Raw genomic sequence first — 27,844 nt, forward strand, 5'->3', positions numbered from 1 at the left:
AGTGGTTAGGGATCACGTCCAAGTAGGTTTAACACAGAGTGAGCTGGAAGAGAAGAGAAGCACAGAGAGAGGCCTGGAAAAACTTTTATTTTTGCTGGCTTTTCAGTTACCATGAGATTCTTTGTGTACTCCCATAATACTATTTTCTCAGTTAAGCTCGGGAAGGTCTCTATTCTATACAGCCACAACAGTCCTCCTCAGAACAATATTTAGCATAAACTAATAGGTTTTCTTCCTTTGTTAAGGATGCTGTTCAGGAGGAAAACAAGAAAAGAAATGCTGAATAACCATTCTGGAAACTTTTTTGTTATGGATAAATTAAAATCTCTCCAGATTTGGTTATTTTAATAATTTACTATCTCTGAGGGTATATATCACTTTTGCCTCCATTTTCATTTTGTAGTTCCCAGAAAGCTATCTCCTCACCTAGCATTTTTCTTGAGCTTGAAAATCTTTAGGCCCAGTTACTTTATGAGAGAAAGAGGAACAGAAAAGGGTCACTGAAAAAGTTCACGTTAGTATCTAACAAGCAAAGTCATTTAAAATAAACCAAATGTTTATGTTTAATTTTGGAAACTAGGTGCGAGTGCTGATGCTTTTAAAGTAAGCTCAACTTTGATGTATTAAAAAAAGGCAGTGGTAAGTTTCTCATTTTTAATCAGATGGGAACAAAACATTTAACAAAACCTTTCAATTTTACCACACTTCTTTATGGCATACAGCCAACGAGGAGTGCTACAGACATGATTTCTGTTTGAAGGCCAATCCCTCTCCTTCAAAGACCCTCTCCCCTTCATTGATGTGCTGATGACATTAACGAAGAAACAACAGACTGGCAGCCCAGGGGCTGAGCTGACAAAAGTCTCTGCATGGGAGTTAATGTCAATGACCACATTATCTCTTACTCTGCACATGGCAGCTGACGAGCCATGGAACTTCAGTGGGGCAGTATGATCAAGCCTTGCTCAACACCTCTAAGGATACCTGCCAAATTGGTACAGCTTGTGCGACTGGGTTATTCACTTTGAGTTCTGACAAAAAAAGGCTTTAGGGCTCTTCCTTTTTAAGTATCAGGAGATGCAGTAACAGACTGACCTTCAGACTTTCATGGAGCTGCAGAGCTTCCTGGGCGCCCACCCAGTTCCTGGCCAGAAGCAGCTCTTGGGCACATCTGAGAGCCAGGGAAGCAGACAACTCATCCTCTCCCACGATTGAAGCCAACTCTGCGGCTGTTTTAAGTGATGCTGCATCCCCTTTTTTGGCCAAAACTTTGGCTGCATCATAAGCGGAACCAGCGCCTAAATAGCTACAATACAAAAGAAAACTCAAAGTGTCATAAGCAGATCTCCTACTCCTGCTCCCCAGAGGGTTGAATCTGTCAGCTTTGCTCTGCCTTGTATGTGCCTTCCTGTGGTCCCAGGTATGTCACTGCCTCCACTATTCTTGTGAAGGCTGAGGACAGCGCAGCACAGAGAACAGGAGACAGCATCATATGGGTTAAGGATATAAAGGAACCTCAACACTTGCTGAACTGAACCCTAGCAAAGGAGTCACTTTCTTATTTTCTTTATTTGATGGTGCAAGACATCCCTAGAAAAAGATGTAATTTCTTACTGCTGCTGAAGTTTCTTGAACAGTTATGGTGATATATAAATACCAAGGAGGTAGATTTTTTAAAAAATAATTTTTAAATTTTCAGTTACAGTTGACATATAGTATTATATGAGTTTCAGGTGTACCCAAGGAGGTAGATCTTGATGGGTCTTACAAAGCTAGGTTTAATACACATAGGACTTTATCTCTCTATGACTCTACCTCCACCTCTAAGCTGATCTCTTATTCTCATCCTGCTCTTCTGTGTCTTAGCTCTTCTCTGTTTGGGTGCACTCCTGTCTCCCTGAGGAGACATTTAGCGGCTTACCATTTAGCGGCTACAGCATAATGGCCATCTTTTTCAAGGACGGCTCCCCAGCTGAGGTACAGGTCCTTTAGGATCGGGTCCTCTGGGCGCAGCCGGGCCTTGGCGACCACAACAGCCTCCCTAGAGGTGAGAACAGATAGTTGGCTGATTTGAAAAGGCTTCTCTGTAAGGGGCTCGAGGAGGGGCTGCAAGATAGGACAAACTGTCCCTTCTGTGTTGTTCCAACTTATGAAAAACTGTATTCCTGCATAAAGGGGAAGTTAAAACTACATGCTGTGATCAATTCTTCACCCAGGCCAGCAGTTCTTAAAGTGTGGTCTATGAATTCCCAGGGGTCCCCAAGGCCCTTTCAGGGGGTTCATGATATCAAAAACCATTGTCATAACAATGCTAAGAGGTTATTGCCTTTTTTCTCTGTGTTGACATTTGCACTGACTGTGCAAAAGCAATGGTGGGTAACTACTGGCATCTGAGCGAGAATCAAGGTAGTGGCCCTTGTAGTTGGAAAAAAAAGGTAAATGTCCTCGATAAAGCAGTAAAAATGACTAATTTTATTAAATACCTAAGTCCATGCCTTTTTAATATTTTGTGTGACAAAATGGGAGAGCTATTTTATATTCTTTGCTGCATTCCAAATTATGATGGTTTACTCTAAGAAAAACTTATATGAACAAATTGTAAGCTGAACGAGATGCTTTTTTCATGGAATCTAATTATTTCTTGAAAGAATGACTACCAAACAATAGTTATTTAGTGCTGGGGATTTGGCAGAATGTTTTCTCAAAAATGAACAAAGTAAGCCTGTTACTTCACAGAAAACTACCAAAAGATATAAAACTTCTGAGTTGCAGGTGTTTTAGATTAAAGTGATCTAGACAGCAATATTTAAGAAGTATTTTGAGATCTCAACTTCTAGCCATGATGGAGTAACAGGGACCAGACTGACCCTCCTGCCATGAGACTAAAAAACTGGACAAAATACGTATGAAACAACTATTTTCAGACAATTGGCATCAGGCCGCAAAGGAGTGTCACCCCAGACAGAAAGGATCAATGATGTGAGCATGACCATAGCCTTTCTAAAGCCATTTTCCCACGGGGAACCCCAGTAGAGCTTCAGCAGTCTCTCTGAGTTGAGGACAGATGAAGCAACTGGAATTTGAGGGGATGGTAGAAAGGAAGAACTATCCAGAGAAAGAGCCCCGGAGCTCTTTGTAGGGATCCCACTGAGTCTTTGGCTAAACAGAAAGCCAGGCATGTGCAGGAAACTCCTTAAGGCTGGATGAAGAACAGTCGGGGAATTGTAAGCTGAGTAATTCCCAGAGCTCACTGAGCCTGGGGACTTTTGAATTTTGACCAGCCAGACATGTAAGTTCTGATTTGTTGAACATAGAAGGCATTCAGTAGGTACCAGAAGGTAGGAGGGCAAACTAGTAAGGATTTCTCTAAACCTGCCCCTAAGTAAGCTTAGAAATAAGCCATGAAAAGATCAAGCCGATCCACAAGCAATTTTACTGGTTTGCCAAAACAGAGTCCAACACTTTAAAGACAAACCAAAAGAGGATAAACCAAAAGAAATCTCACCAAAGCCATAATATCAAGTGGCTGAAAATCAGTGATGGAGAAATACCTGAAAACAGTTAGAGAAAAAGGCATAATTCCTATGTAACAAAGATAAGGGGAGGACAGAGTTACGGCAAAGGGGGTCAAACATATGGTGATGGAAGGAAACTAGACTCTGGGTGGTGAGCACACAATGGAGTATACAGATGTTGTATTAAAAAGTTGTGCACCAAAATTCATATAACATTATTAACCAATGTTACTTCAATAAATTTAATTAAAAAAAAAAATGCAGTAGAGTCAAGACAAAAACAATGCAAGCCAAAAGAAAACAATGACATCTTTAAAAGACAAAACTGCCAATCTAGAAGTCAACATCCAGTGAAAGAACTTTTAAATGAAGACAAAATTAAAGATTTTTAAAGACAGACAAAAGTTGATGGAATGTGTCACCGGCAGAACCACAGCACAGAAAAAATGTTGAAGTTTTTTAGGTGAAGAAGGAATTGATAGCACCTGGAAACTTGGATCTACATATGAGAATGAAAAGTGCTATTAATAAGTATGTGGGAAAATATTTTAAAAGTTTAAAAATGATTTAAAAAACTTTTCAATAGTAGAAAGGATAGGAGGAAGAAAAGAAGTATGATGTATACAAGAAGTGATACAATATTATTTGAAGGTAAACTGATAAATTAACAATGCTCATCATAAAGTAAACATTTCAAAAAAGGAGTATAGCTAATTAGCCACTACTGGAGATTTAAAAAAAATTCAGTTGATCCAAAAGAAAGCAGGAAAAGAAGAAATGAATAAATAACAGATAGGACAAATAGCAAGATGGTAGATTTAAATCAATCATACCAATATTTACATTAAATGTAAATGGTCTAAACATTCCATTTAAAAGGCAGAGACTAAGAGACGATAAAAAACAAGATCTAACTATATGTGGTTTACAGGAAATACTTTGCTTCTTTTGTTTGTTGGTACTTACATATGTACAGCCATATGCCACATAATGATGTTTCAGTCAATGATGGGCTGCATATATAGCAGTGGTCCCGTATGTTTATAATGGGGCTGAAAAATTCCTATTGCCTAGTGACATAGCCACTGTAATGTCATAGTGCAGTGTATTACTCCCATTTGTGGTGATGCTGATATAAACCTGTGCTTCCTGTTGTATAAAAGTATAGCAAATACAATTATGTACTGTACATAATGATAGTAATGATATCATTATTAGTAATGAGAAATGATGATGTTCCTGGTTTATGTATTTGCTATACTATGCTTTTTATTATTAATTTAGAATACTCTTTTACTTATAAACAGTATGCCATGTTACACCTGCGGCCTCATGCATCTGGTGTTTACCTTGTTTCTTGACTGCATCATTTTCTCTTGTGCTTGATTTTGAGCTATACCATACAGCCAGGTGTGTAGTAGGCTATGCCATCTAGGTTTGTGTAAGTGCACTCAGATGTTCCCACAACTACAAAATCACCTAATGATGCATTTCTCAGAATGTATCCCCATCATTAAGCGGCATATGACTGTATTGTAGTTAAAGAATACTAACTTGGATTGGAAGGATTCGTACCAATTTCAGGAGTGTTTATTTCTAAAAAAGGGGTGAGGAGAGAATTGGGGAAAGGTAATTCACCTAAATCTGGAACATTATACTTAAAACAAATAACTCGGGGCACATGGAAAGCTTTTGGGGTGGCTGGTAAAATTCTGTCACTTCATATGTGGGACTTAAACAGGGAGTTCCTCTTAATTCATTAAGCTGTTCATTTGTCTTATGCTGTCTTCTCTATTTGTGTTCAAGTAGCACAAATAGTAAAGAAGTTTACAAAAGTAAAGTTTAAGAAAAGATCAGTGGCTTATATTGTTAAGAATTAACATTTGTTAAGTATAGGTGGTAGGTGCATTGATGTCTGTTAAGCTATATACATATATTTCTGTTTCAAATGTTTAATTACAATAATAGTTTTATGCTAGTTATCAGGAATCAGAGCTGTTAAGTAGATTAATTTCACATTATTTCCAACTATTGCTTCAACAGTAGGGTTATACAGACCTGTAGAAATGGTTTGACTTGAGCAGCTCCACAGCTTCATATACTTTGTGGATAGAAAGTAGGTGAGAGGCAGCCTTGACGTACTGATCCTGAAAACACAACTGTTTGGCAAAAGCTTCTACAGCCCATAGCCACACATGGTAACCAGCTTAAAAAAAAAGAAAGAAAAAAAAGTGGTGGTTAAATAAGCAGGTTTTAGGGGAAAAAAAATGTACATATGTACATTTGGGTTGAAATGCCTTTTAGTCATTAGTAGTAAATAGCAAATTTAGATACTAATTCAATTGCCATTATGGATCATCTGCTTCACCTACCTCTCCTCACATCTACATTTTGAAACAGAAATTGTTTCTTTGATTATGCAATACATACAAACTTCAAGAGGTACAAAAAAGTATGGAAGTCAGGATAGTAGTCACCCTTGTTGGGGTATGTGAATACTGACTGAAGGGAGCATGGGAGAAGCTGCCAGGGTGCTGGTTACAAGGGTGTAGCCAGTTTGTGAAATCTGTGGTAACTCATGACCTGTGTACTTTTCTCTCTCTATATATATCTATATAGCATACTTGAATAAAAAGCTAAAAGACTGGGCATGGCATAAAACGTCCAAATTCCTTTCCCTGGAGACAACTGTTATTACTAGTTTCTATTGAAGCCTTCAGAAATAGTCTATGGATATATACCCACATGTGTAAATATAAATGATAGAGTACTAAATGTTCTGTTGTGCATCTATACTTTGATTCTTTTCACTCACTATATTTTGAAGTTCCATTCCATGTCAGAATGCACAGAGCTGCCTCATTCTTTTGGTGTTTGTAGGAGTTTCTGCTGTACAGATGTACAAGAGTTAACCAGTCTCTTATTGATGGACACAGAGGTCGTTGCAGTCTTTTGCTATAATAAACACTGCTGCAATGACAGCCCATGTATATGTCATTTTGCATGTGTGAGTACAGTTAAATTCCTACAATTAGAATGGCTGAGGGTATGCATTTTAAATTTAATTATTAGATATAGCCAAATTGTCTTTCAAGACAATGTCCATCTTTAGTGGACGTATCCTAGAGATGACAGAGTTTTAGTTGAAAAGAACATACCGACTGGAGCCATAGCCACGAGATTGTCTGTCAGCTCCCCTCTTTCTGCTGCACTCTGGAGAACACCTTTTAGATCTCCTTTCCAAAGCATGAGCTGATGAAATAACTCAGGATGGCCATTTTCCAAGTGACCTTTTCCTGTTTGGAGGAGAGATAATGTTTGGAAGAAGTTTCAGAAACATCCGCTTGCACTGACTTCAAGAAAAAGAAAGGCAAGATGAAAGAGAAGAACAAATCTGTCAAATTCATAGTCACATGCTGATGGGTGAGTCACCTCCCAGAGTGTTCATAATGGGGCCGGAAGCTCACTCAGTCACTTGTTCACTCACTTTCACCCTGTCACTCACTCAGAGTGAACACTGTATGTTTAGGGTCTTATGACAGATGCAAGGGGTATGTGTGAGTATACACATTGGGGAGCTCAAAACCTACTTAGCTGACATGGAAAACTAACCATTAAGATGCCACAGGATGGCAGCCATAAGAGGTCCCTACAAAGCCTTAAAGGAGTATAAAGATGGAGGAGATTGTATTGACTGGAGTTGCCTTACCTTCGACCTCAATCATTCTGTACAGTGTAGCCCTGTCTGTGAAAAGCCCCAGGTGAAATCTTTCCTCAAGATCAGCAGACACATCCTCATTTAGCTCTGCTAATTCAAAAAGACAAAAAACCAGAAGTGATTACATAGGTTAGTTTTCTGTCCAATTACTTCCAAAATGTTATGCCCAGAACACCAATTTCAGACACTGAGAAGGAGTGCTCGGCCCTTGTTCACCCTAACTGAGACCCCTGCTGGTTGCAAAGGGAGCAAAAATCTGAAAATACTTCCAGTTTGTTAAGCTTAGCCTTGGCCAACCCAGTGAGACAATTTAGTTTATAGTTTGCTCAAAAAAAGATTTTTTGGGAAAAAAAGGAATATAAAAGCCAACTCAAAATTTAACATGTATTTAAATGCAGTAAAAAAGAAATTCAATATTCGTTCCACCACAAAGGGTGGAATTCGTTCTCTTGTTTTCAAAAAAGTCAACTGAGTAATTTTCCAACAAGGGAGATAATGTAAAACTATATGGTTAATTGTATAAGTTATAGGAAATCATCATAAAGTTCCAAAAAGAGAGCTATGCATATAAGAGCATAAAATATCTCTGGAGAAAGACAAGGAACCTGATAATAGTGTGGCCTTGGGGGAGAAATGGAGGAGTGGGTGTAAGGGGTGGGAGAGAGATTTACTTTCTTTTTATACTGTTTGAATTTCATTTTATCATGTGCATTCTTTTTCAACATGTAAAATTCAAAATTAAAAAAACAGACATCATATGAGGGCTTTGAAAATTTAAAACCAAAAAACCTGTAAACAAAAACTTCCATTACATTTTTTTTAAAGGAAGTGCCATATTACGGTATACCTCTAATAAGCAAATAATTGTTTTTCCTACATGAAGATACTATTGATTCATGCTAAGATATTTAAGCCATCATACCAATTCCAGCACACAGATGGCTGGTAACAACTCGATTTATAACAATAAAAGCAGAGTATTACATCTCGAAGGCACTGAAGAGTGCTGAGAGGTCAGGATGGGGAGTTCGACAGCGGGGTGTGGGAAAGGAAAGGTTGGAAAACAATGCAGAAATACAAACAATTTTGGTATTTGTTCATTCAGTTAACAAATAAACAAATACTTCTTGTGTGCCAGTTCCCAGAAGATGACGGATGGGCCAAGGAAGTGTATTTTTGTACCTCTGGAGTGTTTTGCAGTTGCTAGTACCAAACAGTCCTGATGAAGCTCCTCTTTGGACCTGTGGTCCAGGCTCGTACTCAGCGGAAGCATGGAACGGGCTTTTCGCTTCTTGACTAAGGCTTCTGAAATGCAATAGTAGTACAGACTGTCTGAAGAACAGCGATCAGAAACACAAAACTGAATGCCCACTGTGTGAATGTGACCTACTAGAGGAGGGATACTGCTGGGCATAGAAAGTTCTTACTCTTATAAAGAAGCTTTCAAATTAAATTAGCTGGAGGCATTGTTCACAATGCACACAAACATGTCCCTGTGAACACTTGTGAATCAATATCAACTGCAAAATGATCCTTCATCGAATCCAAAGAAATGTTTAAAAAAGCATGACCCAAAATTGAGACATAATCAAAACATAGAAATATTTAAAACTTACACACACCTTTGAGTTTTCAGTTGCATGTAACATTTGAGGATGCTTTAACAACAAATTTTAATTATTAGATACCAACCTGGCTTCTCTTTAGGTGGCTCCTTTTTCAGTAAAGTGACTTTATTATTAATGGTGACTTTTGGCTTTTCAAAGCCTAAGGAAACTGGAGGGCAGATAACTGGTTCTCTAGAAACTACATCAGAGGGGGGAAAGAAAAAAATTTGGATAAGAGCAATGTAGAATCTAGTTCTTTTAAAAAATTAAGAACTATACCAGGTATGATTTTATCTATTACTCAAAATATGAGCTAAAATACTTTGGAAAGGAAGCATAGGTTGTCTCCTCTTCTCACATCACAAACTGTTCCAGGATTCTGTAGGTTTATTGCTTATAACCTTGACTAATTGATCTAAAGAACAGTTATGAGCTTCTAGCCTCCAAACTTTATACCATAGGCCCAGGAGTTCCCAAACTTTGCTCAGGTTACAAAGGACTTTTGCATATTTATATGACAAAGTACTAATTGCATATTTAATTACACAAACAAGGAACAACTTTACTAGGATAAAAGATTGAAATCACAATTTTGAGTATACAAAACCATGAACTTAAAAAAAAAAACAACAAAAAGACCAAGCTGTTAATCTACAGGGGTAAAGGACATTTTGTGCAGCCATTTCGTGATAAAAAAGGTATTTTGATGAGCATAAAAAATAAATACATTAAACTTTTAGCTCTTTACCGAAACTATAGGTCCAGTGGCCACCCCTTAGTATGGAGAGGGTCAGGGATGACTCTGTACCATATATTTTGGCCGCTTTAATTCTGTCACATCGAAATATTGTTTTAGAATTAAACATGAGTCACTGCCTCATTTATATTGTGTGCTATTTAGTCATTCATTTTAACAGGTAAGAAGCATCAGAGCTTTAAGGTAAATACATAAAAAAATTAAAGTGCTAATTTTATCCAGTGCCCTTTTTTTTCTCTCTAAACTAGAAAGACTGCTTTATTAGAAATTAGTGATAGAAACCTGAAAAACAGTTTTGTGAGAAATCTGAGAACTATCACTATAGCTTAACAGAATGGAAGAACGTAATTATCATTCATAAATGTTTTTCAGAAAAAAAAACAACAAACCAAAAAACAAAAACAGGTACAAATCTAAGTAGGAAGGGTGAAAACTTGCAAGTTTGCAGAGTGGTGGTTAGCTTCTAGGTCAGACATTTGAAAGGGACAGTGGTTTCTTTCAATAAACGTGGATGATGTCAAACTGTTAAAATTTTTCCCATGTAAATTTCTGTGTATATATTCCTTAGCTTCGCTTTGTCCCACAGGCTTACCTTGTCCAAACTGATAAGTTTTCCCTATAGAACTTCACAATTTCCATCCCAGTCATCCACTAGATACTTTTTAAAGGCTTGAAGAACCCTTTAAAAAACTATGGTAGTTCTCAAGGGCACCAAAAATACCATCTAAGTTAAGGAGTTGGGCAATCAAGTAGGTCAGAGGCGGAGAAGTTTCGGACTGAATGAAGACCTGCCTTAGTTTCCTGGTCAGGGCTATTTAATCCTAGAGAGTTAGTGACACAGGACTCAGGCACATACCTGCTGAGGTGACACCACAGGGTAAGTCTGGCTCCCGGGCTTCCTCTTCTCCCTCCTGGTCGGACACGCCACCGTTCTCAACAGGTCCCGTGCTCTCCCTTACACTCTCCTCTTCATTCCCATCGTACAGTTCCTGCTTTACGGGCATTCTCAAGGTGGGCTTTTTCTTCTTTTTGGGCTTTGGCTTAGGCTGAGACAGCCTTTTTTTCTCTAATTCAATACTTTTCTTGCCTGTAGGAATCATGGTGAAAAAAAGGATAAACTAAAATATGTATTTTTGGTTAAAAGCACTCTAGGAGATGATCTCCAAACTCTTGTTATTCTTTGTTTGGCTAGCATTCTGACGCTTTCCCTTCCTTCACAATGAGTCTTTAGTTATGAAAATGTCAACCGAACAAAACCAGACTCTTTGAGATCTCATACATACCATGCCCAATTACCCCTGGATAGTGTATGTCCTGCAAACAAGGACATGCTCCTACATCATCACAGCATAGCAATTAAAAGCAGGAAATAAACACTGATACATCACTACTCCACATACTTCATTCAAGTTGTCATTTTTACCAAGAATATTTCTTTCAGCAAAAGGAATCACACATTGCACTTGCTTATTCTGTCTCTAGTTTCCTTCAGCCTGGAGTAGGCACAGTTTTCCTTTGATTTCATGACTTGAAACTTTGAAGATTCCAGGGTTTATTTTGTTGAATTTCTCTAATTGGGCCTGCCTGGTGTTTTCATGGTTGGATTAAGGTTATCCATTTTCAGCTGGAATTTAAAGAAGTGATGCTGTGTTCATCTCAGTGCAACCTATGAGGCAGTATGTAATTTTTTTCATTATGCGGTGGTTTGCTTTGATCACTTGATTAAAGGGGTGTCTTGCAGGTTTCTCCCTGAAAAAACTTTTCCCTGCGTAATTACTAAGTATTTGCATCCATTAGTTTTAGTATCCATTGATGTTTCTTAACTAAAAATTGTGACTTTGATGACTGCTGAATGGTAATTTTCAAATTCCATCATCCATTCTACACTTATTGTCATTCTACTGAAAAGAAGAGCTTTTGCTTTGCACACTTATTTAGACATTCATTTATTTTTATCAGTATGGACTCATGAATTACTATTTTATGTGTTATTTAATAAAATTGTTACTTACTTTTTTAAAGTTTTTCCTTTGCTTTTTAGAATCATCTTTGAGGTATAATTTAATACAGTAAAATATACCCACTTTTTAAAACTCTGATGAGTTCTGACAGGTATATACTCATGTAACCCACCACCTGATAATGTCCCTTCATGCCTCTAGAGTAAAATGTACCCCCTTCTTGAGCCCTTGGGAATCACTGCTTTGCTGTCACTGTAGTTTACTTTTGCCTGTGTTCAAATTTCATATATATTTCATAACTGTATATTAGAATTATACTGTATCTTGTCTTTTGTGCTAGCTTCTTTTGCTCAGCGTGACGTTTTTTAAAGTTCATTCGTTTTGCGCTTTTGTTTTTATCAGTAGTTTTTATTGCTGAGTAAAATTCCTCTGTAAGGATATACCAAAGTTTATTTACCAGCTGATGGATTTTTGGGTGGTTTCTAGTTTGTGGTGATTAGAGATAAAGCTGCTATAAGCATTCTTTTACAGGTATTTATATGAATATATCATTTCATTTCTTTGGGCACATTTCCAGTTGTTTAATATACTGTCTAGTTATCTCGCTATTTATGGTGGGTGGGCAAGCCTGGTATCAGTCTTTTGCAGCCAGAAATAGAATTTTCCTGTTAATTATTTTAAGTTCAAATTGTCCTAGACTTGGTCAGTGGAGCCCCTTCAAATTGGCTTCTTTGTCCTTTTTAGTAGCTTAGTTCTTTAAGCATTTTCTTCCTCTACAGCATAGGAGGATGTTCTAGGCTCATCTTAATATTTTTCCTGTCCCAACCTGGAATTAGCTATTTCTCAAAGAAGCCCTGGATGGTTTCTTTTAAGAGAATGGTATTTAGAAATCAAGATCTGGGTGCAAGGTATACTTGTTACTATTTGGGTGTTGTCCTCGGGCCCATTATGTCTGCCTTCCTTGCGTATGCTCCAAACCCCTACCATTCTGTCATGGCTGCCCTGCATGAATGTCCTCCTTGCTTAACCCTGATCAACTCAGTTGCTGAGGAAGAAAGAGAGAGGAGTAGGCAAGCATATATGGGCTCCAAGTTCTGACTGACCTTGAGGAGGCCGGGAATGTTCTTGCATGGAAGTGAGCCATTTGTACACACAGAAGTCATCAGCCCCTGAGTAGATGCAGTCTGGATCCAAGGGGGACCACACCACACAGAGCAATCGACCTCGATGTCCTCGGAAATTGCATAGAGGCTCTTCCCGGAGAGTATCCCACACCTAAAACCAAAAGTCACGTGACAGAATAGCCAATTTCTGTTTATTGTTTTGGGGGCATAAGTTAAAAAAATTATTTTTAAAATCTATGTATGTTTATTTCCTCTTGTAATTTATAATTTTCTCTTAGGAGTTCAATTTTAGAGAATGCTATTTCCTGTGGGGATGATTTTGAGTGAGCTTCTAATGGTGCCCTATAGATTTCACTGTCCTGAACCAGTACTGTGTTATTTTTTGGCTGGGGATGCTGATATCATGAAGAGAATTCTAACTCAGCCCACACCTGTATGTGTGGTACATAATACTTAGGGTTGTAACTTCTCACTGGTGATTTCCCAGTTACCTGGGCAACTGATCAATTTCCTTGCTGTTTCTTGAATTATACCAGTCACCATTTCACAGATGGCAGCCTTTCCTGGCTCAGCTTTGTGCAAATAGCTCACTTACAGCTCAGTATTGACACAGGCATCAATCACAGATGTTAGTCCTTCAGTTCCTAAGGTCTGTTCTGGTTCTGATACCTGAAACTCCTACCTCATAGTTCTGGCTTGGCAGCTCATCTTTATTTTTTAGAACTTGGAGATTTCTGCCTTACCTATTATTAAAAATTATTTTTATGATTTATTAGCCATTTCTGTGTCTGAACAGGAATGAGTATTTTTCACATGCATTTATAAGTCTATCATACTGACAGTAGGTCAGAACAAAATCTTCAAGATTAGAATTTAGCTAGTTCCTATTAATACTTTCCTTTTCATCTAAGTAAAAAACTCCAATTTTAGCCTGCCAAGGGCCCAGATATGTGGAATAAAACTAAAAAGCCTTCTAGAGCAAGGAAAATCCCCTCTGTAGAAGATAATGGCAAGGGAAGGAAAAACTGGGGGAAAAGAGGAAAGTTTAAGTTAGAATACATGGTGAAGAACCCACAGAATGCAACAGTACCTGAGCTGTACCATCATAGGAAGCAGATACCAGCCTTCCATCATGATGTGGGCTCCATGCCAGACTGGTAATCTTGGCTGTGTGTCCTGAAAGGGTCCGGTAGGGCTCTGTAATGGTCACTGGAGATTCAGGGTTGCTCTCTAGAAGACAAGGGGAAGATGAGGACAACAAAACCAACCTCACAGGATTGGGAGAATTGGATGTAGTCAAATATGGGAATGGAATGTATGTTGTGTGTGTAAAATGTTCTAACACTGCAGGGAGTGGGTATAAACTGGAAGAGTCTTTCTGGAGAGTCACTTAGCAATAACCATTCTTTTAAAAATCTAGAGAAAACATGCAGCAAACTAATAACACTGGTTATTACTAAAGGATGCGATAACAGGAGGAACTTCACTTTCTAAGTTAATGTTTTTGTCATGTTTGAAATTTTTGTCTTATTTTAAATAAGATGAATATTACTTTTGAAAGCAGAAAAAAAATAATTATTTTAATACCAAAAAGAAAGTAAAAAGGTACAAAGATTGGAATGGAAAGTAACTGAACATGACAGCACCCCCAGTATGGAAGAAACCGAAGTTACCTATGACAGTCTTCAGGTTGTGCACATAAATGACTGCATTATTGGACCCCGAGGCTATCAGATAGCTCAGCTCTGGCTGGCTTCCATGCTCATGATGCCAGCTAATGGTATTCACAAGCTTGTGATGCTGCTGGATGGTACAGATCAGTTTCAAGTTGGGAACCTGAAATATTTCTATAGATCTGGAATCAGAAACACACCAAGACAAGAAAGATGAATGATCAGTTTACAGTCAAATGCAAACAGGTATCTCCTTCATTCCATCAGTTAAGGAAAGGTGAAATGGAATAGGATAACTCTATCTATCACTGCAAAGGTCATGCATGTACAAAGAACTGGGTATAAAATGTGGTCTCTCAAGCAAGTATATTTGGCTTTAAAAAAGTCCCAACAATCTCTGGAAAGTTGGGTGTAATAAATGGTGCTGGAGAGAAGCTAAACAAATAATGAGCCAATGGCTGAATTAGGGCTGTGTTGCTATGATCAACACTGGAGAGGGGATGGTGGGGCCTAGAGAGGACTCCACCAAGGCTTACTTTAAGAAAAAGGGAGATCTAGGCAGTTCAATGCAGGAGATAAGCATTTTGGGAAGCATAAAACCATAGGCAAATACTCTCTTTGGAGTGAAAATATCCAACTTATTTTGCATTTCTCAAAGATGCAGAGGGCTCCTGGATCATTCATGGACATCAAGGATAAATCGGACTGTCAAATACAACTGAGCTTCCCCAATTAATATTACAGATGGCATTAGCCAGCTTGTGATCAAATATATGTGCAATTACAAAGTTTTTTTTTTTTTTAAAGAAACAAACACATACCCATCTTCATTGCCAAGAGCCATGATTTTACCATCTGCTTTCCAGCTGATCTCTGTGTGTACAGGCAATTTATACTAGAAAGCAAAACAAACCAATCTTGACTAAAAATAATGTTCTTTTCTCCACTTATCTTACAAATCAATGATGACAGCACGAGGAAAAAAATCCATAGTGTAGAAATGTTCTAATTATACAACAGCCATTCTTGTAAATAATCTACATAATTAACCAAAGAGTTACTAAGAGCAAGTATTCTAATGATAATTTCCTAATTGAGACAGAGAGGCCAGTAAATACTAAATGTCTACAATACCTAACCTTGTAAACTGAACTTCATTACAAAGATTTTTATCTCACAATAAAGAATGAAACGTATCTGTTGGTCCTGACAACACAGGGGTATGGTCTCCTTAGCAAAAAACATACACACTGTCCTTGTTTTCTTTCTATCTCTTCTGTTTCTTTTCTAGAATCATTTTTTCCCTAACTTTATATGTTGGTGTTCCCCAAGGCAGCCTCCTGTCCTCTTTCTTTTTTTACTTGTCTCTTTAGACCATCTCATGCATGTTCACAGCATCTTTAGCTACCATTCATGTAAACGGATTCCAAGTTTCTATTTCCAGCCCAAACTCCTTGTATGAGCTTCTGATCCATACTAAAAAGCTCAGGAGGAACAGGAATTTTGTCTCTTTTATTCATTGCCGAATGTTAATGTTCAGATGACTTTTAAGACAATGAAGTAAAATGGTCAGTAAAATAATTCAGTTTATGATTAAATATTATTTTTATGCTAGCCACACAAAAATAATGAGCAACAATGAAAAATGCTTATTTGAAAGAGTAAAGAAACCTCAAAAGACAGTCCTGGTGTACAGACAGATTGACAGGATAAGAAAAGCAAATGTGATTAAATCTGGTAATCTGGGTCAAGGATTATTAAGGGAATTATTTGTATTATTTTTGCAGCTTTTGTGTAAATCTGTAATTATTTCATTAATTTATTTTTTAAATGACAATTCTTTCTTGAGCAAAATACCTTGCAGCTGCAGTTGGACACCTTATAATGTTATTTTTATTAAGGCCTCATTCTGGAGCAAGTGGCTGGCTTGAAAAGGATCTTCTAGATCCAAGATTTGAAAGTTTATAATAAATCACCAATGCAACTGAGACAAAACATTTTTTTGGCTAAATTCTTTGCTTTTACTCAAGGATAGACTTCTAAAATAGGTGTTATAATTTACAAATTCACTGAGTTTTTGAAGAACATCTAAGAAATTTGACTGAGCATAATGGATACCTCCAGTAATGGTATTTATCATGCAACACGGGCAACCAAGAAGATATAGAGATCGAGAAGAGACTTGAGACCATGAGAACTCACTTTGATCGAGTTGGTGTCTCTGATGAGTTTGTTGACGTCAAAGGCCTCGCCACTAAGCTTCCAGGGGTTATGCTGTAAGACAGTCCCTTCCCCTCCACAGCTGTATAAAGTGAGGGAAGGTCTGTCTCCTTCTCCTATATGAAATAAGAAAAGAAAGCTTATCAGAAAGCTTATCAGCTTAACTCTCTGTTGCTATAGTATGACCACATCATACTATGAGCTGTTCGAAAAGAATTATGTTAATACAATGGAATAAAGTCACCACTCTTTGCATCTAAACACAGTTGTTGGGAGCAAAAGTGAAGGCATACTAATTCTACATTAATATTTATAATGCAATATATTTGTTTTAAACATTCTTCTGCCATTCAAAAGAGTAGGGGTGTCAAAGCTGGAATTAGAAAATATGTTCTCAAAATTTCTGAGACGTTACTTTTCTTTCCAGAAATGAGGAATCTACTCTTAGGGCATTTAAATATATGGAGCTGCAGGACTTCCAATGACAGACTATAAGGAGCTGTCCTCAAAGTAATGATTTCTTTAGTGTCACAGCAATCCTCTTGTTGATTTTTAAGAAGCAAACAGTAATTCTGGTGGTTTTCTGTAAGGGCAAGTTTTATTTTCCCCACTGTTAGAACTATGCCTGGCACAAATCACGGATCCATTTGTTGAATGAATGAATGAATGAACTACAATTGCTATGCTGGTTGAGTTCTTAAAATTTACACTGTCCTCTCTATGTAATGTAATTACTATGGAAATTTAAAGATGTTTCATTATATAAGGATTTACCAAAGACTTTTGCTGAACATAGTCACTTTAAGAGATATTCTGAAAGAACTGTCACTTTAGGAATAAGAGAAAGACAAGTCTGAGGAGTAGAAGACAGGAAGGGTCAGAAAACAATCAAAGGCAAAATGAGATCATTTGAGAAATTCTAAGTTTGCTTTAGAGTTTAGGGAGGCTTGTTATGGGTAGATGGTTTTTTACTTATCGTCCACCACAACTGCCCTCATGGACTCCTGGGGACATAGCAGCCTGCACAGTCACTACACTAGAACCTTTAAGACCCTTGAATATCCTAGGATTAAACTGAAAGATGGGGAATCCTCTCACATTTGTTAGAAAATGGCTCAGACACTTACCAAGTGACATGGGGGGTATTGGTGGCCCCCAGGCTAAACTGTACACAGTCTTCTTATGATATGTGCTAGAAATCTGTGGAGGTCTGGAGGGAAAGGGGATTATAAACAGCAAGATTAAAAAAAAAAAAGACAGTGGAAAAAAGACCTTTTTCTAAAAGGTCCCTAGTTGCTGATATTAGAGAAAAACAATTTAATAGTACCCTTCTCCAAATAGCTGATTGTAAAGAAGCAAATATTTAAATAACATACCACATAATGATACTACTAACAAAAAGAATCAAGTCTCAAACACACTTTACTCAGAAAAAAAATGTTATCCACCCCCATCCCCACCCATTTCCCCCACTTTACTTAAAAGTCAAATATTCTAATATAACTGTAGTTATAAAGTAGTGTAAAGGCTATCACAACTAGAGAGAAATAGAACAAGACAGAAAATGCAAACTGTTCAGCCCAGAACTATGGTTACTGCTAAGCATATATTATCAGCATGCAAGTGTGTCTTTCCCATATTCAAGTAAAAGATTAGAAGTCATTTTAGGTTTACCCTGTCATTAACATCGCATTCTTAAACTAAGACAAGATTTTAGGGTGGCTAGATTTTAAAGTTTTTGATTTTTTTTTTAAAAGAAACCTGGTCTCAAGGGTATTTCTTAAGGTCACTGTGGTAATTAATAATATGTGATCTGTCAGTAAAAGGCAATGTGGTTGTTACTTTTAGTGTATACTGTATTCTTTGTATGATTTTAGAGTTCTAGGATTCCAGGACCTATGACTGAATTAGCTGGTGACTTATTTACTCTATGTGTCTGACATTTTTATTGTCGTTCTAGACAATAACCCCAAATTTCTTTGACTAAAAGAATAAGCAGTTCCAAATGAATGCTCAACCAATGACTACAGCAATGTTCTTCCTCCTACCACATACCTTTTCTAGTGTTAGTTTGAATAATCTGCTTATAATGACTTGAAGATATTAATTTAATAGAATTAGGCAATTTTGTGATGACACAGCTATTTAAATGGATATATAGTTTTATTTTCTTAAATGCTTCTTTGAGGCAGTGTTGTTTTATTTTTTTGAGAATTAAAAATGGAGAAAAATAGTTAATTGCATGTAGGTTATATATAAGTACTTAAAGAATTGCAAAAAAGTTAGCTCCACGGTATAATAAATGATTCTCACTTAGAAGCGAATGATCCAGTACAAGGGTAGGCAAACTTATCCTGTAAAGGGCCAGTGAGTACTTCAGGCTTTTTGAGCCATGCGGTCTCTGTGAGAACTAGTCCACTCTGCTGTGGTAATATGAAAGCAGTCTCAATTGACGAAATTTGTATATAACTGGGTATTAGATGATATTATGGAATTACTGTTAACTTTATTAAGTGTGCACAGTTAAAGGAAGTATGGCAAGATGTTAACTGGTGAATCTACACAGAAGGTGCAGAGATGTTCTTTGTACTAGGCTTTCAATGATCATGGATACTTATAAACTTTCATAAAAAGAAAGCTGAGGGAAAAAAAACACAATGGTTTATTTTGGTGGCTCCCACAAGTCAGATGGGCTCAACCACCATCACCCCAAAAATTTTTTAAAAAATAAAATTCCAAGTTCTAAGCCTCAGTCTCAGAGCCAGAATCTCAAAGATGTTTCCCAGGCCAATTCTGATGCATATCCAGGTTTATGAACCCAAAATTAACTCCACCACTGACATTTTGGTCAACAGCCTAAATAGGAATCATCGACTTCTTACTTGTTGGAGTAGGTGTCATACAGTCCCACTTTTCCGTCATCGGTTCCAAAAGCTAAGCAGCCTTCCTTGCTTGGGTGCCAACACAGCTACAAAAATATGAGGAAGGGGGCAGACTGTTAAGGGAATCCTTAAGTTATCCTTCAGGCATTCAAATGGAAAACTTTCTTGCTCTTGATGTCTTTTAAAAATAACAAATTCTCATTATTTAAAAGAAAGAAACAAAGAAGCATTAAACACAAAGTAAAAGGTACCTGAAATCTCACCTTCCAAAACATCCCATTGCCAATATTGTATCTTTCCAGACATTTTTTTGTGAATAAACTTAAGATACATACCATTGGAAAAAAACAGGTTAAAACATTTAAATATGTATGATACACCACCGAGTGGGAATAAAAGATTCCAGAACAACTTAGAAAATATGACTCTATTAATAATTAGCAAAATTTGGAAAGATACATCACAAATTGTTAACAGTGGTTCTCTGCATTGTGAGAGTCGGGGAATGAAGTGGAGGGTAGAGTAGGACAAAATTTTTGCTTTCTTCACGCCTGTACTATTTTGTTTTCTTTTTAAACCACATTTATTGCTTTTAGACTAAATGGCCAAACAGAGGTCTCACTTTGGAGAAAAACAAAATTGTTTTATAATCTGTATCCCATGTTTTGTAATGTGCATTCTTTATGAATCATTAATACCTTTCCACATCAAATAAAGATTTGCACTGTCATTTTTAAAAGTCTGGTACTATTCCAACAAGGCATTAATAATATGTTATAACTTAATGTATTGTCCATGAATGCACATCCAGGTTATTCTAATTTCTTACCATTAGAAAACATGATGACCTGAACAAAGTTTTAATTTTAAATTCCGAATTAGGAGATAATGGGTTTGGATAGAGAGGTCCTTCTGTTTTCCTAACTTCAAACTTTATCGAAAATACCCTTGAACAACCTGTGATTCCCAACAGAATTCATTTAAGTGAAAAGGTATTCTGTAAAAGAAAATTACTTATTTGAAAAAAGTTCATAGCAGACTCAAACAAAGCATCCTTACCGCTGTAACCTTGGACTTGACACCCTGCCAAAAATTTTTCACATCATAGTTGTTCTTTATGGAGAGTGTATTCCACATGCGGATCATGCCATCCCCAACGCCTATGGCCAAACAGCCTGTGTCCACAGGAGAGAAAGCCAGACTGTAAGCAAATCCACCGAGGGAAGGCAGTGTCCAGCAGCACTCCAGGGTGGTCATGTCCCAACATTTTACCTGGAAAAATTAAGAGTTAGGGCCTAAATATAAAAAAGATCAGAGAAACAGGAAAAAGAATCGACATTTCAAATAGGAATAGGCTCAAAGAGTGGATAAGGATAATGTAATTTAATTATCTAGTAGGAACTGGCAAAAGTATCTCTTAGGAAAAAAAATTAGTAATCAATTGTAGAGTTCACAGGGATCTTAGAGTACATTTATTCCCACAGATGTCAAGTGAATTCGGGATCATACAATTATTTAAGTTCAGTGCCCTTTCCACTCTACTGTATTGCATTGGTAACTCCTTCCTTTGGCAGACTCTAAGTACGAATAAAGATGGCCTCAGGACAGTGGAAAAGGAAGAGCTGCTGTCTCAAAAAGCAAAATATCTTACACTGAGAAGAGGAGTGGTAAGTTTTTAATAGTCACTTGTTTAATACAGGAGCTTGGGGGAAAATGACTATCAAATGAGCCTAACTTAATTGCAAAATACTAAGGCATCCGGTGGTTCCTCACCTTTCCCTTACCTCTCTGATATTAATGTATTTCATGCCAATCAGTAACAGTAACTCCGAAATTGGAACTGGGGGCAAGGTGGGGTATGAGAACTGATAGTTGATTTGAAAAAGCCCTCTAATCCCATCTAAGTCATAAATCAATGCTCTTCAATGCTGAATGCAAAACAGGCCCTTCTTACATCTCTGTCCATTGAAGTGGAAAGCAGCAGCTGTTTGTCATCCTCAGTTTGTAATGGACATAAATTAAACACAATTCTTGAATGATTTTGCCCTTCTGATGAAGCGCTGAAGAGGGTATATTTCCGTCTCCAAGACTGAGTAAGATCCCACAGTAGCAATTCACCCCTATGAAGGAAAAACAGGCATTAGTTCTCTTTCACAGGCAATATGAAAACAAGTGATTCTGGGCCACAGACTCTAGGCCCTCAGTTGCAAAATACCTTCTGTTTAATTGTTCCTTTAAGGAGAGAAAAATAGTATATTCTAAATGATGCATACAATATCTCTGAAAACACACCAAAAACAAGGAGTCACTGCCTTTGGGGCAGAGTACTAAGTAGCTTGAGGTATCAGAGATGGAAGGGTACTTTATTTTTCATTCTTTTCGGACAAAGTGAATTTGCTGGACTACCTTTTGAACAGATTTTCCGAACAGCTTTAATTAGAAAATGACGCCACAATTTGCATAGCTCCAGAGGCTTAAAGACATCTCTATTTTGGGGCAGTGGGGGAATTAGGGACATGACTAACATTTTGGTGGGATTTTTATGTTATTCTCTCATTTACAAGCAGGGGCCTTGTTTGTTAAATTCTTGTATTATCTCAAGCAACTAGAAGCTGGTGCTCAATAAACTATTTCATAAATGGCTATAATCATCCTAAGAAAGAGGAAATACTGTAATCTCTCCTTTTTACATGTGCAGTAATGGAAACTCAGAAAAGTGGAAGGTCTTGCTCATGAACACATAGCAGGTAAGTCATGGACTGATCCCGAAATTCAGTTCTCCCTGACTTCAGGGTCCACACTCTTAACCACCAGGCTATACTTCTTTGATCTTTTCACAACTGTTACTAGACAGCACAGGTATTAGTCCTATGACTTTTCCATTACAAATGGCCCATCATAATATGACTCAGCTATTCCTTTCTTCATCTTCTGTGTCTAGAAAAAGCAGCCGAGGAATTCCTGAGACTAGAGAGGGAAGCAAAATATATCAGAGAACATGACCCAAAAAAAGACTTACCCAAAACAGCTAGATACCAGCTGTGTTGGCTGATCCTTGGGCCAATGGAGTGTCAACCAAAGGCGCTCTTTAACAGTTGGGTCAATACCTCCTCCTCTTCGCTTCAGAAAAGGCAATTTCAAAATCATCACCCCTGCACATTAAAAGAAGGTCTACTGGCGCTCAACAGAGTGAAACTACATGCACGAAGTCACTAGCAGTTCACAATACAGTAGTCCCCCCTTAGCCACGATTTCAGTTACCTGTAGTTAACCACAGTCCAAAAAATATAAAGTGGTAAACTCCAGAAATAAACAATTCATAAAATTTAAATTGCACATTGTTCTGAGTAGCATGGTAAAATCTTGTGCTGTCCTGCTGTCCCACCCAAGATGTGAATCATCCCTTTGTCCAATGTATCTACGCTGTAGATGCTAACCATATGTTAGTTACTTAGTAGCCATCTAGGCTACCAGATACACTATCATGGCCTCCCAGTGCCTGTTCAAGTAACCCTTATTTTACTTAGTAATGGTCCCAAACTACGCTGTAGATGCTAACCATCTGTTAGTCACTTAGTAGCCATCTAGGTTACCAGATACACTATCATGGTCTCCCAGTGCCTGTTCAAGTAACCCTTATTTTACTCAGTAATGGTCCCAAAGCCATTCACATAAAATTTATTACAGTATAGTTACAATTTTTCTTTAAAAAAAAATTATCATTGTTAATCTCTTACTGTGCCTACATTCACATAAAATTTACTACAGTATATTGTTAAAGTTTTTCTTTTTAAAAAAATTATCATTGTTAATCTCTTACTGTGCCTAATTTATGAACTTTACCGTGTGTATGCATATGCAAAAAACAGTACACGTAGAGTCGGGACTATCCATGGTTTCAGGCATCCACTGGGGGGTCTTGAAACCTACCCCCACGGATTAGTGGGGATTACTATACAGTTTGTGGTTTAAAAGTTTGTTAGTTTGGTTACTTAGAATTCAGACCTCATTTCCTCATGGTGCATTATCTTGCAGAGTGGTTGTACTAGTTAACTAATTTAAGTCCAACAAGCTTTTACATGCTCTCCTGGCAACTTAAACACATTATGAATATTGCTTGTCTTAGACAGTGAGTTTCCAAATAGACTTGAGCACCCAGGTGATAACACAACTGAAGATTCTCCAAAGTTAGAAGGAGAGGGGGTGGGATTCTTTCTTCTGTTTGGCAAGAAATCCAACAAAGGGGACAAACTCAGCAGTCAACATGTTATTGGCAAATAAGTCCCTCCATTCCTGACATGCTACTAACCAGTGGTTCTTAGACCCTATGGTATATCATAATCATTGGCAAGACTTCTAAAAATAAGTATGCCAGGGCCTAACTCCTAGAGATTTTGATTCAGTAAATTTGAAGACCACTGTCCATAAGTTTAGAGGTTACCTTTCTGGAGGGATTCTTAGCCTGATGTTCCCACTTGGGGCTCTCAACCGAAGTATGTCCAAGAGCTGTCCACAAACCTTAAAAAATTCTGTTTTCCCAAATTATACTACTAGTTACCCCTGACTAAGCCCTAATGGTGCTACTTGCTTTACATGCACTAATGCATTTGGACAAAGATGACAAAACTTCTACGATTTAAGTAAAGTGGAGAAAGAAGACTACTATATTGGGTGTATATTATTCTGCATTTGTGCATTAAAAGCTCTAGTGATCTTTGCCATTCCTCTGATCCAGGCCTTGCCAAGTTCCAGTATTCCCGGTCTCATGATGGACATCATCCTCCATGCCAAACAGTGAACGTATCAGAAACCCTCACCTATAATACCAAAGACAGATGTTAAAACCATAGAGAGTTCTAGCTCAGGCTAAGCTGGGGAAACAACTTTCTGGTAAAGAACTGCTCTCTGACAGATGATGCACTCTCAGTATAAGACAGAATAAAAAACCTCCTTCTTCCTTTACCTGATCAATAAAGGTTATATCAGAAAAGAAATACAAACATCAATCTTACCTCGGCCTCTAGAGCAGCTCCAGATTCGAATGGTCTGATCTTTGCTTCCAGTGGCTAAGTAGCAGCCTTTTGTTACTTGAGTTTGTGCTATAACTTTTCCATTGGGAATTTCAGGTTCTTCTAAGATAGAGATAGTAATTTTGTTTTTTAATTTGCACTAAACAGGCACTTATCAAAGAAAATTAGTTTGCGAAGGTTGTTGAAACTTAAGCTATCATTTTCATAGATCTGATGTTTAAAACCCAAAGTTTTAAATATAATTCAAGTTATACAATTCTACCCAATGTGTTCTTTAGCTCTAAAGAGTACAGAACCCTCCAGTAAATTATCTTTACCTGAATTTTCCTCTTGATTTATGGATAAACAATCTTCACCAGGCAGAGGGCACCAGGCTATGGAGTGGATCTCATCATCGTGGCCTCGAAGTCTGTGAATCACTTCTCCTTTCTTACTGATATCAGTTATAACCACGATGCCATCTTTGTAGCTGAAAAACAAGAGTTAGAAAACATTTTGTTTTCTAATAAACATTTGCCTTAGGAGTCACTGTGCATTTCTAAAAGTAAAGTGCTTTGAGGGTTAGGAAGAAGGGAAGAAGAAATAATTCTAAATTCAAGATCTGGATATTCTAAGACTGTCATTTTTTGAATCAGAAGAAACTGAGAAATTCTAATAGCTTTTTTTTAAGCAATGAAATATTTCAGACACATAAAATATCTACACCCTGCCTAAGAAAAACCTAATTATCAATACAGTTGAAGTCCTCTTTATATCCCACCCTAACCAGACCTCTGGCCCTCTTGTCCCTGGAGGGAAATTGCTATTTGTGAATTCTGTATCACATCATTCTTAGCCTTTTTTGTACCTGTTCCTAAAGATACAGAATTATTTTGTATATTTAAAACTTCATATAAATGATATCATGCAGTCTATTTTTCTGCAGCTTGTTTTCTTCACTTATTCTGTGTGTGAGTCATCCGTATTGACACATTAACTCTAGTTCCTGGTCAGCCATTTATACTGTTGTATAGCAAGCACTCCATTGTATGAATATGCCTCAAGTTTCTTCATTGTCTCCAAAGTGGGTATACCTACTTATATTTCCTATATACTAGACAATTCTATAGGGAAAAATACCATTACGGCTTTATTTATTTTTCTCTTATTAATTTTCCCCCCATTATAGCTTTATTAAGAAAAATGAAATCATAGAATGTATCACCCTTTGAAGACATGGACTTTGAAGGCAAAGTTATTTAACCTAATAGTCATGCAATCAAGTCTTCAGGGAATAATCACCATTTTGAAGATCCTTGGAAAACAAATCATTCTGGTTCAACTGTGTCAATTCTGTGTCTGATCTACCTGACTCTTTTCTTCTTGTAAATTTCTGCTCATTCAAGGTCAGTCTGATTTAACCTTCTCTGACCCCTACCCCTCCTCTCTAGTGAAGGTCCACTGCAACAATGCTCCCACCTCACAGAGACTGCCAGTCCACAGACCCCTTCCACTTTCACTATGACTCAGCCATGTCTGTCTTGTTATCTTTCCCATGTAGCACAGATTTCATGATCCGTCATTATAATCACTCCTTTAAAAGCACCCTTATCTCCTTTGTCCCTTCTCTCTCAGAGGTACTTATTCCACAGAACCCCCAAACCTAGCTGAATCCAACTATTTCCTTTCTCAGTCAATTTGAATAGTTTAAAAGTCATGACTATGATCCTTAGCAAGACACTCCACAGTGACCAGTGGACCTACAATTTTCCTCAGTAAATTCATTTTCTTATTCTCTGAGATGACTGCTTTCATATCTTAGCTCCCACATCCAGTCTCATTCCCACCCTAAACTTGACTCTTTCTCTCTGACTTAATGCCTCACTGAGAAAATCAGATGCCATCAGAATGAAGCATCCTCCTCTTCCAACAAGATCTATAAATTGACCTGCACCTCGTTCCATAGTCTCAGCTGTTCTTCTTACTTGTGATCTGGATCCAGTCTCCTCTTGACTTCTCAAAATCACTCCTATATTTATCTAAGTTTACCCCTGCAACACGCTTTCCCCCTTCTGCCTCATTTCTATCAGTGTAAAAACACGCCCTTGTTATCTTCTGTTTAATTCTCCCTTGACCCCTGTATTCTTCCTCTGGCTTCATGTCTAAGCACATTTTTACAATGAGCTATGTGAAAACATGGTCTCCCTATGTATCTTTACCACCTTATCCCCCAGTCTCTTGAATCCCCTTCAGATTTTCTCCTCCAACATTCTAGTACTTATCCGGTTTTCAAACAGAATGAATGGACATCTTTGAGAGGGACGTAAATAGAATGGTGAGAGAGGGGGAGACCCACTCAAGCTGATTGTGTGAAATAACTTTGGTGATCAGTGAGGAAACAGATGCCCATACCAGATCGTTTTCCAAATCTAGAGTGAGGAAAGCTGAGAACCAGAGAGACAGAGCTGAGTCATTTGACTCTCTAGGAGTAAATGTTAAATCCAGGGGCAAGTATATAGTGAGAAAAGGTGAAAGAGGGCAGTTCCTACATTTGGAGGTTGACTGGAGAAATCAAATATGAAGAATGAGGAAACTACAGGATCATGGAAACCAATGAAACAAAAACAAGGTGGGAGAAATGGTAAGGACCTGGAGGTCACAGAAATAAATGACACCAAGAGCTCAGGGGGAGTGGTTAACACCTGTAAAGTTTCCTTTGAGGAATAAAGGGACAAGTAAAGGTATAGCAAATGCAGAATATGATCATAAGCAAAAATAAATTTCAATACCAGTGGTATGGTACTTACCCAATGGCTACTAAATCTTCATGATGAGGTGAGCAAGTAAGACAGAAAATTGTCCTGGGTTCTATAAAGAGGTACTGGCTGTCATTTCTGTTAAGCCAGTAGCAGAAAACTACTCCTTTTTCATCTCCAGAAACTATTAAGTCCTTTATTCGAGGAGACCAATGCAATGCTGATATTGTGTGCTTTAAAACAAAACAAATATATTTGATTCTCATTTGTCAATACTCAGTTTTTACTTAGTTTTTAACCTGGATGATAGTAGGCAAATTATAGGCACTTAATACTGTTAGTACCACTTGCATAGCAAGACTACACTAACCAAATGGTAGGAGAATTTAGGCTATAGAAGATCAAAGAACCATTTAAAATGTAACTTATTCTTTTAATAGTTTAATACAAAGTTCTTACTAAGATTGAGTTTTCCTTTCATACATTATCACAAAAGGCAGATGTATCAAGTAATCGTCTGGTTTACAAAGTTTCATTCACTCATTTATAGTTTGTAGCAAGACTTTTTTTCATGTAAAGAACCAGACAGTAAATATTTTAGAATTTATGGACCACATTGTCT

General features: G+C 37.5%; 2 protein-coding genes across 6 annotated transcripts in view; one reads left to right on the forward strand and one right to left on the reverse strand.

Moving 5' to 3' along the window:
• Positions 1-22,173, forward strand: part of CNOT8 (CCR4-NOT transcription complex subunit 8) — a 46,194-nt gene extending 24,021 nt beyond the window's left edge. The window contains exons 7-8 of one of the 2 annotated variants that reach the window (XM_025043059.1): positions 21,032-21,124; positions 22,156-22,173. In XM_025043059.1, coding sequence (XP_024898827.1) covers positions 21,032-21,124; positions 22,156-22,158 — 96 coding nt within the window. In that variant the 3' untranslated portion in view covers positions 22,159-22,173. Of the gene's footprint in view, positions 1-21,031; positions 21,315-22,155 lie in introns of those variants that run through there. The other variant, XM_025043058.1, reaches the window with a different exon arrangement.
• GEMIN5 (gem nuclear organelle associated protein 5) overlaps positions 1-27,844 on the reverse strand; it is a 36,113-nt gene that overhangs the window by 6,668 nt on the left and 1,601 nt on the right. For 2 of the 4 annotated variants that reach the window (XM_015585248.2, XM_006906448.3), the window contains exons 3-23: positions 27,274-27,455; positions 24,805-24,956; positions 24,470-24,589; positions 22,477-22,609; positions 21,412-21,577; positions 20,517-20,729; positions 19,458-19,543; positions 17,703-17,785; positions 16,558-16,691; positions 15,177-15,250; positions 14,356-14,537; positions 13,773-13,912; positions 12,662-12,833; positions 10,454-10,684; positions 8,926-9,039; positions 8,416-8,538; positions 7,225-7,323; positions 6,674-6,811; positions 5,574-5,721; positions 1,922-2,041; positions 1,096-1,306 (exon numbers count right to left, since the gene is read on the reverse strand). In XM_015585248.2, the coding sequence (XP_015440734.1) occupies positions 1,096-1,306; positions 1,922-2,041; positions 5,574-5,721; positions 6,674-6,811; positions 7,225-7,323; positions 8,416-8,538; positions 8,926-9,039; positions 10,454-10,684; positions 12,662-12,833; positions 13,773-13,912; positions 14,356-14,537; positions 15,177-15,250; positions 16,558-16,691; positions 17,703-17,785; positions 19,458-19,543; positions 20,517-20,729; positions 21,412-21,577; positions 22,477-22,609; positions 24,470-24,589; positions 24,805-24,956; positions 27,274-27,455 (3,021 nt within the window). The remainder of the gene's footprint in view (positions 1-1,095; positions 1,307-1,921; positions 2,042-5,573; positions 5,722-6,673; positions 6,812-7,224; positions 7,324-8,415; positions 8,539-8,925; positions 9,040-10,453; positions 10,685-12,661; positions 12,834-13,772; positions 13,913-14,355; positions 14,538-15,176; positions 15,251-16,557; positions 16,692-17,702; positions 17,786-19,457; positions 19,544-20,516; positions 20,730-21,411; positions 21,578-22,476; positions 22,610-24,469; positions 24,590-24,804; positions 24,957-27,273; positions 27,456-27,844) is intronic. The other 2 variants (XM_006906449.3, XM_015585247.2) reach the window with 1 other exon arrangement.

The sequence above is a fragment of the Pteropus alecto genome, unplaced genomic scaffold, assembly GCF_000325575.1.
Source record: "Pteropus alecto unplaced genomic scaffold, ASM32557v1 scaffold40, whole genome shotgun sequence".
Taxonomy (NCBI): Eukaryota; Metazoa; Chordata; class Mammalia; order Chiroptera; family Pteropodidae; genus Pteropus; species Pteropus alecto.